The sequence below is a fragment of the Pipra filicauda genome, unplaced genomic scaffold, assembly GCF_003945595.2.
Source record: "Pipra filicauda isolate LSUMZ 115617 unplaced genomic scaffold, ASM394559v2 scaffold228_size1260155_pilon, whole genome shotgun sequence".
NCBI lineage: Eukaryota > Metazoa > Chordata > Aves > Passeriformes > Pipridae > Pipra > Pipra filicauda.
Window position 1 is genome coordinate 13,982 of NW_024104341.1, and position 16,870 is coordinate 30,851.

The 16,870-nt window shown below is 35.3% G+C and overlaps 1 protein-coding gene across 4 annotated transcripts in view; it reads right to left on the reverse strand.

The window, feature by feature from the left end:
• The window catches only part of AIMP1 (aminoacyl tRNA synthetase complex interacting multifunctional protein 1), a 37,052-nt gene that overhangs the window by 13,981 nt on the left and 6,201 nt on the right, over positions 1–16,870 (reverse strand). For all 4 annotated transcript variants that reach the window (XM_027734631.2, XM_039381510.1, XM_039381509.1 and 1 more), the window contains exons 2-4: positions 4,470–4,603; positions 3,693–3,806; positions 1,257–1,415 (exon numbers count right to left, since the gene is read on the reverse strand). In XM_027734631.2, the coding sequence (XP_027590432.1) occupies positions 1,257–1,415; positions 3,693–3,806; positions 4,470–4,603 (407 nt within the window). The remainder of the gene's footprint in view (positions 1–1,256; positions 1,416–3,692; positions 3,807–4,469; positions 4,604–16,870) is intronic.

The following is a 16,870-nucleotide window of genomic DNA, read 5'->3' on the forward strand; positions in this document are numbered from 1 at the left end:
ACTCTTTTGCTCTGACATAGTTAGTAATAAATTCAATTAATATCCCCACTTTGAGTTTGTTTTGCCCATGATGGTGATCAGTAAGTGACCTCTCTCAGCTCTTATCTCAACCCATGAGGGAGAGAGAGGCTTTAGTGGGTATCTGGCATCCAGCCACGGTCAAACCACTACAATAGCATATATATACAGATACACAGAAAACATCCATTTCAAAGCCCCAGGCTAAGGAGAAAAATGCACTCCTCTGGCCAGTGTTGGAGTCAGTCCAGAATCAATACCCAGAGAAGTTGTACAGATGAGGTTTGCAAGAAATGGAACAAAGAATATGAGTATAACCAGAGAAGAAACAGATGAGATAGGTGACAGAAAGCAAAAGGATTTGAGATATTACATCACTTCATCAATTTCAAGACTAAAAAATGAATTTTACATATTGGTTACTTCAATTGTTAAATACTATACCTACAAGAGATGCTGAACTCCACAGAAATAGCCTGTTCAGGGCTACTATTTAATGTTCATGCTGTATTGCACCTTTTTCTAAATACAGTCACTGGAAGGAAAATGTCAAATAGATTGCTTTCCATATTTAAGTCACTGTATTTCTCATCATATATAAGGAAGTTTTATTTTTCATTACCAATTGAATACTTGTAGCCACTGAATATTTGAGGAAAACAGTTAATTGTCTGATATGACGTGGCCTCTGCTTTTATATTTACAGCTCTCTGGAATATTGCGTCTGTGGAATATTATGTGTCAAAGGCTGTAGTACATCAAAAAATATAAAATAGCTTATAACAGCCTATGAACAACGCACCAGAAAAACACGAGGTTCAACGCACTATCAGCATAATATCCAAATTCTGAAAAGCTGTACAAATCTATTCATAGCAAATCAATAAAAATTTGCATAGAGAATGATTGTAAAACATGAGTTTAAGATACAAGATGCACTTGCACAAAAGTACTGTCCAACAGACATGCCTTGTTTTTTGTTGTTGCTGATTTTTTTTCAAATAAGGAACTTCAGTCACATTAAACAACATTTGGCATGTATCCCATTTAAGGAAGAATCTGTAGCTTACGTGGCAGCTCTCATTAGCTTCAAGTACTTTCAAGATTTAAGAGCTAGCACATGACTTTTCCTACTGTAGCTGTATGAAAGGTATTTTTTCTGTGCCCAAAATGATGCAAAAGCACTTGTATAAGTTAAATACCTTAACTGTCTATCACAGGTAAGAAAAGTGAAGTACCTTTTTTTTCTACTTTTTCTTTCTTTTTCTTTTCTTCATCTTCACCTCTAATTTGATCTTTGGAACCAGGAGATGATACAACTGCTGCAGGTTGTGGAACATCATTTGAAAATGAAGCTGTAGAAATGGTTGTACCAGGAGGAACTGCAATCTGCTTTACTAAAATTAAAAAACCACAGAAGTTAGGAGGAGTACCAGAACTTCGAACACCAACATATTTAAGTTTCCAATATAAATAAAAAAGCAGAGAGAATTGAAAATTTTACTTAAAATACCTAAACCACAACTGCTGAGTAGTGAAGCACATTACAGAACATGTTTCAGAACTCAATCTATATATGATTATTATGATCAGTTAAGAACAAACATTTGACGACACATTTTTTAAATGGGAAAAAGTGCTAAACATAAGAGAACATGTAAGCAAAGATCACTTCTTTTTGTAGTTTATTTCAACATCTAGTTATCTTTGCTCCCAATTCTCTATTTCCCATTTGTGTTTGTCTAGTTTCAGTTTATAGCTACTAGCTCTTGTCATACTGGAGACTATTCCATAAATGAGTTATGCATAAAATCACTTTTATATTGTATTCAGATCACTCCTCAACTCTTTTTTCTGATTAACTTCAGAAACTGAGCCTGAATAACCACATTCTAAGAAACTACCTGCAGCCCTAACATGATTTGTCAATTTCTCACTTCCCTTTCCTAAATTCTCCATATGACCTTCATAGTTCTTTTTAAACTGCTGATATAGAATTCTGGACATCACCTCACTGTCAGTCTTACAGATGAAAGGGTAAGAATCACCTCTCTTCTACAGTCTGCTCTTCAAGAATCTCACTAAGGCTTTTTACGTAATGATTGTGCTGGGTAAGCATCATTTGTGCACTAGACAGTATCATCAAGGCTCCCTTTCCCAAGAAAGCATAGATTACATGATCTTTTGAAGTTCCTTTCAACTCAGGCTGTTCTATGATTAATGACTGTTTGACAAATTCTTCTAGTGTCAATATAATACAGTTCTCCATTCTGCATATATGTTTCTTTTTGCATTTCAGACACTGACTTTCCTGAAGAACTGCACGCACTTTGTTGATGCTTGCTCTCTTCAACACTAAAGTGATTTGCACAAATTATATTCTTATAAACAACTGTCTAAAACCATTTAAGTATGAGATTTGTTGTACCAACAACCACTTGCTTGCTAGTTGTGGAAAGTCTCTGTTTCTCAGATTTTCAGAAAAATATCTCATGATATTTTTGATGTACTGTGACTGTTTAATTTCTGTGCTCAACTACTTAGTACTTCCAAAGTAACATATATCTTCTATTTACCTCAAAAGAAAATATTTGAATTTAGGCCTACTATCACTTAAATAAACTGGCTAAATAAAAGAAGATGAATATCAAGCTAAGTATTAATTTCCTTTCCCATCTTGGATCAACACACCTTAAGACCTCTCTGAAGCACAACAGATTCTGTGAAATACCCTATACCTGTCAAGAACTGCTGCAGACTAACAGACAACAGAGAAATATAAACTAATGGTTTGGTTTAGTACATGAAAGGGCTTTATTGGTCCCCAACAGAGGAAAAGAATTCTCTGTATTTACAACATGTTAATCTTTTTGAAGACTGAATGTGTTGTTTTTACCAGTAAAACATTCAGTACAGTTGAATGCTAGCATCCAGCTACATTGGATACTATCTCAAACAATTTACAATACTGACAGCCTGGGTAAAAATAGCAATAGCTGTTGAGGGCAAAAGAGACTTTTTTGGAAATAATTTTAAAGACAACACAGTGGATCTGAAACATTTCAGTTTTGGGGTTTTTTCTCTTTTCTTTTTTAATATGAAGTATATACGATGGCGCAAGCTGAACAGAAGTACACAGAGGAGTGTAAAGAAAGAGAAAGCCCAATGGAAGGCTGGTCTTACTAAAGCATGGAATCATAAATTCAAAACACATTGTTTCTAATTTTACATTACCACAGTTTTTTTAATAAGTCACTGGCTATCTGTACTTTGCATTGTGGCTTGATTTTCCATGGTGATTTTGCAGTCATGCTAGATTAGATACTCATAGTATCAAGAAGCATTAGACATTCAGCAATTTCTAAGGTATCAAAAGGAGTCACTGTCATCAGTCAGATTCAGGGCTTATTATGAAAGGGACTGAACAAAAAAATACACAGAACTAGTTCCATGCCTGATTACATTTGGTGTATGTACCTGTTAGACTTGCAGCTTATTAAAATGTTGGAATTAAGTAACTTGTCATAGGCATGGAACATAGGAAAATCCAGAATTTGTGACTAATGCCACAGAGTCACAGAGAAAGATAAAAATCAAGTAGAATTAAGATAGTTTTGATCACATTTTCTGCTAACTACATCTACTTTGTATGAGAATAGGACATTTTTCCCCACCTCCATTTCGGATTTCTGCCTGAATCAGCTCCTGTTTCAGCCCTTCAATTTCCTTCTTCAGTTTAGCATTTTCCACACGGAGCTTTTTCTCTTCGCGGAGAGATGCCTGCAAGACTAGAGTTGGCACATTAAAAATGACCGTTTAAAGGAAAGTGAAACATGGTGAGTCAAATAGCAAAAAAGGGGTTTGTCATCAGAAACACTTTGGAATCCTCTTCTTTGTTGTTGAAATAGCCACTTGTACAACACTCATGTAATCAAATTGCCTCTCAATAGACTATTTCCTCGGTACCCTAAACAGAATCACAAGAAAAAACTCCAAGAAACCTATTAGAAAAACCTTGAAGATGTTTGTAATACAGCACATCTTAATTCACTGATACAGTTAAATACAAAATATCATAGCTGAAGGTATGATACTCTTGAGAGAATCCTATAGTTGTGAAAAAGCAGTAACACATTCAGGATACTGCACAGTCTTATAGTCTTCCAACTCCCTTTCTCCCTTCAAGTGGAGTCATGTCCTATCAAATTTCCATCATCTGTTTGTGCCATTAATTCTTCCTTATCCATACCTTTTATATTTCAGAATAAGCAGCTTCAAAAAACCCCCCACAAATCACAACAGTGAAGTCGAGCTTCTATCACAAGGTTTATCTTGGAGAACTTGAAACACACTTAAAAGGCTGACAGCACCAATGTTCTCATTTTCTCCTATGAGCATTTACTGTTAACCACCTGGTTAATAGGTTTATCATAAGAAAGATAATTCCTTACTAGCTTTTTCCTTGAGCAGAGCAACTTGTTGCTTGAGGTACTCAATGACTTGATCAGCCTCTGCACCCTTCTGCTCCAGTCTGTTCAGCACTGCATTGTTGGCTGCCATCTTTACCAAAAAACGGGCTAAAAACCTAGACAAACAAGAGACAGCCTAAAATTAATGACTTCTTAATGCAATAACACTACCATCTCTTACCACGTGAAGCAGTTCTCAAATCAGTGGCTGAATAAGAAAATTCACTAAGCGAACAAGCTGGGCTCCCACTCCTAATGCAAAGCCCAAAGAAAAGCAACGTTAATAGAATCAGATGTTTGACAGTTGCTTTCAAGTATTTTGGAAGAAAAACTATTTTTCTTCCCAGGTGCAGAAAACATGTTCTTCCTTCACAAAACAGAAAAAAAAATAAATCTACCATCTCAGAAAAAAGGGTCTGAATATATTTAGGGGGTAAAAAGGAAATAAAAGGGAAAAGATTGGACAGGAGAACACTGTATCATGGTTTTAGCTGAAAAAAAATATTAATAATATATTTATTCCGCATATACTGAATATTTCATACATTGTGGTTGTGCATATATTAAGAATTTATTGTTGATTTACTTTTAAGCAGAATTCATGAGTGTTTTTACACATGTCAGATTAAGACAACTTTTATTGCAGGTTTACACCTTCAGAGTTATTTTAGCAGCAATTCTGATTGCCTGATTTTGTATCGACTGAAATGTAAGGGCCAGCACACAAGTAAAAAAGAAGCAGGGAACACAAAAGCCCAGCAAGGGCGAAAGCACAAATAAATGCTGCCTAACCCTTCTTTTAGGATATTCACCTTTTACTGGGTTTCTCTAATGTTTCAGAAACTAGCTATGCCTTGTGTACTGCCTTTATTTCTTGAAGCTACCAAATGCAGCCTATTTTCCTTCTGGGCAACATTTGTGTTTAAACAAAAATTCAAATAGTAGCAACAGAATGATGAAATACAGTTACAGCCACAGTGCTTTTACCCTCCCACTCAGTATCTACATGAAGAAAGAATTTGTACTAACAGCTGCCTCATCTGTAAATCAAGAAAACTGATTACAGGTGGGAAGAAAAGATCTGCACGAGCAATGGTGATTTAATTCTTGTGAGGTAATTTAATTCCTGTGAATTTGCCCACCAACTGCAACAAAGGGAAGAATTGGTAAGAAAACGGCAATCCAGATGCATGCATTGGCTCCTCAACTTTATCAAAGTCCAAAAATGCCTTTTCTCATATCAAATTGGCAGAAAACTTCCCATTTTATTCCAAGATTATTCTAATTCTATGATCTAAATCTGGTTTTAACATACAAATATTCTCTGTTGGGATTTGCAGCAAACCTCACGCTGAAGACGAAATAGACTCAGAAATACCAGAGGTGAACAGATACAATCACACTCATGCCAGTGTCAACATATTGCCTTTGGCGCATTCTAAGTATAAAATGTATGTTGATATCTGATCTTATATTATAAATAACTCTCCACAGCTACATATCTAAAAAAAAAAACCAAACAAAAAACCAAAAACCAACCCAACAGAAAACAAACTACAGTTATTCAGGAAGAGTGTAATTAAAATTTCCCAAAGTAAAACTGACAAAGCCAGAGAGAGGCACAATAATCAGATGATGCATGGGGCATCTCACTCTTGTAAATGTGCCATCTTACTCTTGCAAACGTGATGCATGAACCAACATCCTGCCTTCTTTTCAATGTAATACAATCAAAGCCTGTTTTACATACACTGTCTCACTTAAAGATGTAAGAGTATTACTGCCATCACACCTTCCAGTCATCCACAGTAGATTTTTCTTTTAAAAGAAAGAAATTCTCATGGAGTAAAGAGCAGGAAAATCATCTCTCCAGGATTTTTATATTCAAATTAATCTCCGCTAAGAAGAAAATAATTTTGTTTTCATGGGTAGACTGAAAATAGAGTTTTAAAAAGGAAAATAGTGATTCCAATAAGTTACTAATTTAGATGTCAAATGGAAACAGACACAAAACTATTATGGCACAACACAGCACAGTACAAAGCCTGGGATATTACTGTCTGCATACCAGTAAGATTTCTTGCAAGCTACAAATTCTCTCCCGGGAACACAATACTAACAGTGGAAACTTTGCCAATGACAACAAAAATGCTACTAAAACTTCAAAGTGAATAGAACTGGTACATTTTATAGATTTTAGCCAAGTTGGCTAATGAACTGAAGATCTGGAAATTAAGTTACATGATTACAATGAGTAGACATTTTCCCACTTGTCAAATAAATTTCTGTAAAGCCAGTATTGTAAAAATAACACAAAGAAATAGGTATTTCCGACGATAATATAAAAAGGCAACAGGCTGAAGTGAACTGCTGTACAAGCACAGGAACCCATACAGCAAAGTCATAAAACTGTACCTAAAAAAGACACATTAAAAAAAAAAAAAAGAAAAAGACCTATCCTTTATTATAGAATACAAAACACTTTAAAAATATTAGAACTACAATAACCAAAGGCTGCAGTCAATTTTTTAATTTTTTTTTTAATATTTCCCCTATTTCCTTTGCCCTATATTACCTCCCACTTCACACACAAAAAAAAATCCTCAACCAACCAACTCTTACTGGTTGATACACAAACTGAAAATTGGAAAGAAAATCAGAAATAATATAGCTCAAAAACCAGCCTCATATCTCATCACAGATCATTCTGACCTGTTTTGGAGAAAATGTCCCAAAGGTCAACTGAAAGTAATTTCATGTAATTGTGCCTAACTAGCTGCTTTCCCTTCAAACAAAAAATAGCCTTGAAAAACAAGTAAGGAGTAGCTACATTCAGACCTTCTTCAAAGGAGAACCTCCTGAAGTTATCTGGTTGCTTAGCTAAGGGAAACGTTTATCTCAGACCTCTGAGGACCACTGTGTCACCTGCAAGACACTCAGAACTGCTACAAAAACCACTTGCTCCACTCAATGGAACTCAATCTTCAAATGAAAGATGCAAGTCCTGCAGTTATTCATTAGGTTACATATCAACACATAAAGGCTGTTTATTTTCTCAGCATTCTACTTGCTGATTAAGAGAGTTGCCTATCTTTTTTAAACAGAAAGCACTGCCTCCTATGGTCTTCTAAGTAGCTGCAGTACCCTCACAAGAGGCATTATTCTACTTTGCTGCTCTAAAACGAGTAGTGTAGAAGTGCCCCCAAAGTGGTAAACTCTCTATAACAAATTAAGACTTCTCATATAGTACAAATTACTCCAAAATTTTAACATGTTTTACAAATATTGGTTCATCAACATTGGCCTCAACCTTAGAATACATCCAGATCAAAAAGTGAACACACAAAGGATGCTAAAAACATAAACCTTGTTGTAGTTTACTCATCAATATTAGTATTCTGGTTTTAAAAGCAAGAAAAAGCCTAACCTCCCATAAAATTAATGGCAAAATTTAAAACTTAAAACTCTAAAAATTAGTTTTGGAATCTATTCACAGTCCAAACATGGAACTAATTACTTTTCACTATTGGAAAAGCAATCATTAAATGAAAAAGAAAAAAAAAAACACACAAAAAACTCCTCAAACCCAGAAATTGGAAGCCAATTGATTCCCAAAACCTAAAATAATTAGCTCTGAGCGTTCCTTTTTCCAGCTGGAGGTTTTAAAAAGCTCAGTACTTCCAAGTTCTCAGCTTTTTCTTGCAATGCTTTGCTAATGTCAACACAAAAAGTAAGATCACTAACTGCACAAGACCTAACCTGCAGGCTGGTTAGCACAACCTACTTACAGAACTTAACAGATCAACCTGTTCTCCATGTGCACACGAAGTGTTTCAGTGACAGAGACACAGCTACATTTCAGCACTGTCAATTTGGTAAGGTTTTGTGCTGCTGTCTTAGGTGACAGGAGTCTTACGTTTTCGTTCTTTCTCACAGGTCTTAATGCAACAGAACCAAATATCACCTATGTTTCAGTTGGTCACCTGAGCATGTGTTGAGACAAAAAGTTGCCAAGCTTTGTCTCAAATGACGTAAAATGAAAGAAAATCACCGTGCCTCCTTCTCCTGTCTTCTTCTCCCAGATACACATAAAATCCTCCTCAGTGAGAGGGTAAACTTTGACAGCTCGCCACCCATAGGCAGCATTCTCCATTGCACAGTTCTTTGCTCTGACCCATCATTGCTCTTCCCTCTGTGCTAGCTATGGAGGAATCAACTATTCCTATGGCAAAGCCAATCTTACTCATCTTTACCAAAGAGCAGCAAATAGTCACAAAATGGCCCAGGTGGTATTCTCCTATGAGGTGAATGTCTCTGCCACGTTCATGAATGGCTGCCAACCAAGACCTAAGATTTATTTTCTCACTACAGGAGAAAAAAAAAGTCTGCAAAAAGACGTGTTTGCTTTTCAATTGAGATGATCTGTTCAAATTAAAAGTTTGTAATTATGAAGCAAAACCAGTGGCTTATTCTAAAAGTTATTGATAACACAGAGGTAATTTCTCCAATGTTAACTAAAGTCCAGTAATCTAAGGTAGAGAAAAAACATTTAATGGTAATTCCTCTTCCTAAGCTTTTGGTCTTAAGTCTCAAGCGGATCTGAAATTAAACTCTTTTTCTTCCTCCATGTGGCCAACTTGCATAGCAAAGTATTGTACTTTCTGTAAAAGACACAAAGTACCAGCGATCACTTTGTTTCTTCAAGAACAGTGTTCAAACACTTCTATCTGAGCATCTTTTTCAAGTATGGTCATTTCTGGCAGACAATCTTACAAAAACCCATAAATATAACAGAATGTGTCAGCTGTTTGCCAGATTCTGCTTTCTCTGCTTTGCACTTCTGTGAACTGTCAGGATACAGTGAATCAGATCTGAGAATCTCACATCACACCTTTTTAATCTGCAAAGTAAGGAACAGTAGTTAGCAGATTAGAACAGAAGAAAACAGATTGGAAATATGTTTTCTTTGGCTAAACCAAAGAATTAGTGCAACTAGGCTATTGTTTTAACTTGTCCCATCTTCTGCCTCAGAGAACTGAGATTCATGCTTTAAAAATCAATTCTCTCTTAAAGGTTTCTCCTAACTTCTGATAAAGTATTCTAGACCTGATGTTGTCAATATCTTTGGATAAGATTTAGAATATCCAATTTGATCATTTCACATTTTTGGTAGAAAAACATAAGGTCTAGTTTTCAAAACTATGAAACTTTATATTTAAAAAAAAACCAAAACAAAACAAAACATAGGAGAGCTACAACTGATTAGTTTTGAGATCAAGTCTTAGTTTTGACTTGATCATCTCCCTGCTTCACTCTAACTAAAGCAAAGAAGATCAGCAGCAGTTCTCAATTCATCATTCAGGAGGCAATGGCCTAAAGCAGTTACAAATTTGCAGTAATACAGTTCTGTTGTTAGGACACTCTGGAAATCACGTATATTCAGTAAGTTTCATGCACTTACACCTATCACTACTACAAAAGATTGGGTATTTCACTGGTTTTATACCTGTTATACATTGTAAAACACAATCATGGCTTTTACACCCAAATGTTCCTTTTCAGGAAATGTGATTCTAAAAGATTAAGTGTTTCTAGGCTTCAATAGACAGAGAAAATCAGATTTACTTATCAGAAATGCAGATTTACCAGAGTTTTATCTGTGGAAAAATATAATTCACAAAATAAATAAAGTAAACCATGAAGCTATTCACAAACAGGTTTAAAAAATTGTGCCTTTTAAACTTGTATATATAAGGCTAAGGTATCAATAACAAGCAATATGATGCTGAGAAGAAAACAGAGGTATCTTAGGCATTAGATACTTTTGCATTATTTGAGATTACTCAGTCGCAATCAAAACCATAGTTTTCTTGTTATAATACAGCAAAAAAAAGATATACTGCACCCCATTACACTTAAATATCATTTCAAGCACATTGAAGAGACATGCACATATCAGTTAAGATTTAACTACCAGTTCATCTGTCTTTCAGAATTAAGTATATTGTTAGCTCTGTAAGGGAAGAATGTAGGTTTCCTGAATCTCCCATTGTCAAAGTTTACACACTTGAAAATATAATTTAAGGTCTTAAGCAAATATGTGTAAGTGTTCAAAATGCAGATGCTCACCTAGGTCCTTCTCCAAGCACAGCAAAGGATTATATCAAAACATTAGCAAAATGGTTTTGGCAGAACAATGGCAAGCATTTGAAAAACAACAGTATGAAAAAAAAGCCAAAATCATATAACAAAGAAACAAACAAAAAAATTCCCCCCCTCCACCGAAACAAAAACAACCCCTCCAAAAATAAAAAACAAACAAAAAGGTAAAAAAAAAACCCAAACCAACAAATATAACAAAAAACACAACTGATTTGTTGTTGGGGTTTTTTTCAAAATTTGAGCAATATGGATGGATTGCAGTATAAAAAGTCAAAATCTAGAAATCATTTTCAAATGAATCATCATGGAACCTGATTTTGAACTCTCAGTACTAGACCAGCGATCCCCTATCAGGTACTAGAAATTTGGGCACTATAAAAGATCAAATGAAATTTTAACTACTACCCTTGTATTTTTCTAAAGAAAGAATGCCTTTTATAATATGAGCAAAATGAAATTACAGCCTAAAATGTAAGAGGGTGTTGTAAAGTATGGCAATACAGCTTTAGAGACTCACAACTGCAGAGGGACATCAGGACTCTTATCTTCCTTTCTCTCCAAATGTGATTGCAATAACTGGGACTTTAAACAGTTGAACAGCTTGATTATTTTTTTCTTTTAGTTCTTAAAAATAATTTATCAAGTATTCATAATTTATAAGCTTCTGTGTAGAAGGTATTGAAAGTAATTTGCCAAGCAACAAATTAGTAGACAAACTTGTACATTTCTGCCATATGTTGTTTCAACTCACATCTTTGGCAATGAGAGAGCCAGAATAATCACTTCGCAGACTTTCAAACAACCAAAGTGTCTAACACAGTTCATCCAAGTAGCAATGTCAGCTCTATGGAATGATTTGCTAGCTCTGGAGACTACAGTCCAACCCTTCTGGCTGCCAGATAAATCAGGCTCAATCCCAGCTGCAGACAGGTCTTTTAGTAGTCCTAAGAGCCTACCCCTCTCTATTTTAAAGGGCTGTAAATAGTAAAAACACACAAAACTGAACTTTTTCATATTGAAAAACACTTCAGCATGAAAGAGATTTTTTAAACGTGATGGAACATCATACAACAAAAGGCCCCTCTACTGGTACCAATTTTGAGGCCACAGAAGTTATTAAGTAATGACTATTTTTAAACACGAAGACAAGTCTGCCTTGAAAGTGAACGATGTACCAAAGTTACAAGCAAGTCACAGCGTTAACGAGACAGACAAAAATCAAATCTATGAGTAGCAATACATGAGGAAGTAAACCAAGCACACATTCAAGTAAATAAGGTAGAAGAATGAAATTTTTACTTTAAAAGTGACTTGCATTAAAAGGAATGTCTTTGATTTGTATGGTAGAGATCGTCAAAAACACAAGTCAGAAGTAAAAAATTATTTTAGTACTTTGTTCTATTTGCATTTTAAGACGTTAGTAGATCCCACAGCATATTAATTAACTGCATCGTATCTTAACACACTACAACTGCAATATTCAAAAGGTTAAGAGTATTTGCAGCTTCATTCACATCCCTGATGTAAACTTGTGCTAAATGTCTGTTCAGGGAGAAGTTTCTACTAATGCTTTCCTCAGTCCAATTCTGAATCAACTTTGTACTCTTTCCCACCTCTAGACACTCCAAGGACTAAACAGAGACATGACTACCCTTAAGGAGTTCTGTCCAGGTTAAGGCAGCAGTCAAGCATTTGGATGTGGTCTGTAACAAAATTTACACCTTAATTTATGAATCTGAGAAGTCTGCCCCGTAATTCAATAGACATCGATGGCTCACAACATGGCTCAAGAAAAGCAACTTCTATGTGCTGCTCAACTCAAGTCTCAACAGGTTACACACCCGGTACATCTGCCAGGTCCCCTGCAAGTTCCGTAGAGATTCATCTGGTTGTGCTTTGTAGTACAGTCTGCAATTTAAGTAGCAGCTCATATGCCAAAAGAGTTGGACAGCCTGATATATTTTTTAGTAGTGTGTATCTTTTGAATCCCACTCTGTCAATATTTTAATAATACTATCAAAATCTTATGGTAAATGATCACCACGTACACAAGGAATTCTCACATAAATCCCATGATGAAAAAGATGCAATGTGCTGCCTCATTTCTTTGACCTTAATTACCGATTTCCAAACCTAATATACATCACAGTTCTTTGGAACAGAAAGTTTACGTCAAAAACTGACAGGTTTTTTTGTAGTGTTTTTTGTTGTTGTTTTTCTTTTGTTTTGTTGGGTTTTTTATAAATTTAAAAGCTTAAATTTCCAAACCACAGTGTATCCAGTTGTTACCACTGTACATATATACATGTGTGTATATACAAATATAAACATATAAATACATATTAAAAAGTATCTGCTACTCATGTCTCAAAGTATCCTCATAAAACTTCCTTGAAAGGTGATGGACTTTACAATTACAGACACACACATATGCCTATAAATTCAGAAATTTAAGAGGACTCAGCTGCATCTGGACAAGCCTGCAAGGTCAGCACATGCCACAGGAACTCGAAGAATCTGTGCTGTGGTTCATCCTCTAGGGTTTTACTGGGGAGTGGAAGCTTTAGATTACTGTTGTAACTACAGAGTAAACTACTCATAAATCAGAGAGAAGAATCAGAATTGCACTGAAATCTACCTGCTGCTGCCAAGTAGAACAGTTTCTTAAGCACTTTATTGATTTTTGCAACTTTATCCTAAGTCAAGTGAAAATTAACACTACCTCATTAATTTAGAACAAGTACAGCAGTTATAAAAAGGTAAAGAAAGTAAGAAATGTTTATACCCTCTCCCTTAAGACAGCTCTCAGTTAGGAACAAAAATATATTTTAAAAGTATCTCTTAAAATCTAGTATTTTTCTTTTAGGTCTGTCAGAGCAGTAAGGATAATAACCCTTGTCAAAAACCTAGCTGCTAAAAAGACACTTTAAAAATATCTTCTCCTCAGAAATTTGAAGAGTTTGGGAATAAGAATATCACTAAGTAATGTATTTTATGTCAGCCATAGTCTGTAAAATAATGGTGTTAATTAGGTAGGTCACAGGAACGTTGATCCCCCCGTTCAATTTCAATTCATAATACTCTTAATGTCTGAAACCTGTCTACTGGTTATCTAACACAGTCCAACTGTGTTAAAAAAGAATCTTGACATTTACTACTTTTCCATTAATATCAGCTTTTTTACATATAAAAGTTGTATCTTGTAGAAAAGCTAGAGGAAAACGGGATTTAGCCACTCAGCTAAAGCAAGTGCTAAGGTTAAAAATAACCATTATTTATTCACAAAAGCATTCAGCAGACATCATGCAGATGTATTGTGAAAAAATCAGTGTTCTCTAACTTCAGACACATTAACAACTGCTGGTATTTACTGAAGCAGGAACTTTAGGTATTCTTTATAAGGGCCAAATAAAATCTGAAGAAAAAACTGAAGACGTGCATGTTTATGTGCCCATGTGTCTGTGAGTAATCAACACAAGAACAATGGCAAACACCTCTTAATTGGGAGCAACAAAGTGGTCAAAGCCTTAAGGGGAAAAGCAGTCCTTGCCCAACTTTGAGCCTGCAGTTGCAATCTTCTATAAAGACACTAAACAACCCTGAGCAGAGAAAATTATTTATTCAGCTGCAGAGTGAAAAGTCTAAATGCAGTTTTATATATTCATATATATATAAAAATAGTGGGCTGACAACAACAAACCACATGCCAGCAGTATCTTCCACTGCATATTCCTGACATCAGCCTCAAAACATAGGTCTTTCCTTTTATCACATACAGAGTGAAGAGACTTAAAATTCCTAGCAGGCATCTCTCATCGACTTAGAAAAAAAATCTCCAGATATAGCTATTGCTAACTATCTACCCTTTTGGACTAATATTTTAACTTCTGTGGAAGAAATATAATAGTATTTTTCCCTTTTGGAGACAAAACAAAGGAACTCTGAAGAAAAGTTTTGAGTAGATTTACATTTCTGCAGAAGAAGACTTTGTTATTCCCAGCAGGAAAACAAGCAACTTCTGAAGCAAAAAATCTACAGCAACTACCTGTCAATCATTTCTACATAAAGAGTACAAAGTAACAATTCGACAGATACTTGAAAACAAAATGCCCCCTTTCCTTCCCCTCAATCCAAAGGGTTATACTAAGACAGAGTTATTTCAGATCTTCTACTGATTTGAAACAAAACGAATTTTGAAAGAAAGATATCTTTTGCATGAAAAAACCCCACCCCTTCTTCCTGTACAAAAAATGGTGCTTATATTTAACATATATTTTTCTTTTAGAAACGAGAAACAATTAACAGAGAACGACTGATCAGATTTTATATGCTTATTTTACCCCATGCAAACAAAAGGCTTTTGACTATTGTAGTTATTCCAGCTGACACACGGAAATTACCTTCCCAAACAAAAAAGAGCCATCTTGAAAAGTCTTTTTTCTCAAGTTGTTTTCTATATTCTAAACTAAAAGAGAATATCAAGAGGATTTTTTGATTACGTTATAGCATCTCTTGCAAAACTGTAGCTGCTACAGGACAGTGCCCTCACTTTCTTCTTCCCTCTGTTAATTTAATATTACATAGTCATCAATAACTTCTCACAAAAATTTTCACACACTGGTACTGAAAAGAACACCACTGTAACTAAATATCTGCCTTTATGAGCACTTGATAACCCAATTTCAAAGTAAGTATGCTCAGTAGCCCACTGGGCAGTCCAGCACAGCACTGTTCGAGTTAATAGTATGTTAGTCTAGGTAAACTTCTGGACCATGTCTTCTATAAATATTTAAGCACTGCTCGAGAGAAAGCACGGCAATATTGTATCTTTTAACAGTACCAAAAAAAAAAAAAGCAAGCAGTTATGTAATTGCATTTCAGAGCCTCCTTTGTAGTTGTATGTAGTGAGAAGCTCTTGAGGTTCACAGCTTTTAAACCTTCTAGGATGAAAATGATTTCCCCACTTTTAATAGATCTGTGTAAAGGGGAAAAAAATTACAGAAACAAAACTCCCTGTGCACTCGTCTTGGATGTTGAAAGGGTTGATGTCAGCTATTAAGACTGATAGTCTCTGACAGAAGAATCCTCCAAGTAGCTTTTGGGGAATAGTCATTTTTCATCTATGGATTCAAACTATGGAAACAAAAGAAGCTTTAAGACAAGTTGAGCTAAACTCTAATTTTGCTGTGTTACAAATTATTTTATTGAAAATCCAATCCTTTTCAAACAATTATTTTCAATTAGAATATCTTGGTTTAACATCTTCAAAAAGTGCTACCTTGAAGGTAAGTTTTCAGTAAAATGCAAAGGGAAAAAAAAAAGATCTGTGCCCAGTTCTAATCATGAGCATTATTTTATAGATGGTCATTTGGATGTGAAATTACTTACCCACTGTGATGCAGCAGGGTAACTGAACCCCTAAGAAAAGATGAATTTCCCTAGTGTCACATCCTAGTTGGCAACAGTGACTTCCTTAGTGTGTCACTGTTACCAATTACTAGAGCCCTTCACACAGAAGGTTTCAAACCTCACAGTAGGACCAGGACAGATGCAAACTCAGGCCCTTCACTCCAGAGCAGCTGCGACTAAGCCAAACGCAGCATCTCCCATATGCCCTGTGTGAGCCCCTGTGCTCCTAGGGGAATAGCAGTCCCCAGCTGCCCCAGACAAATGAGCTGCTGAAATGATCTGTTCACTGATCTTCAGAGTCTGAAACAAGATGCCACTACAAAGCTGTATATTAAACTGTAATTGAGAAACACACTGGGACAGAAACCAGATCCAATGGCCATGGATCGTTTCCGAGAGAGGGTCCTGAAGTCAGAGACTAATCTTTAAACTATTAGTTTGTATTCAGTAGAAGTTATGTTGGGAAAGCTCCTGATGAGAAGAAAATGGAAATAAAAGTGTTCCATAATAGGTAGTTTTATGCCAAAAGATTGAGCCAAATGACCTCAAGAAAAGATTTGCTAACTTGAGGCAATTTTTGATGATGTTTCAGGAATTAAATTTTCTTCTAATCCAGCATAGAATCTGTCAGTTTTTCAGAATTCTGAGGAAAGAATGAATTCTACATGAATTGTGTTTAACAGATGATGATTATATACAGTATATATTGCTTTCTAATATGAATGGTAATTTAATCTTTCCTCTCTACAGTTTTAAAAGTCAAGGAACAGTTTCTAGGTTGTTAATATAAAGTGGAATAAGAATTTAAGGAT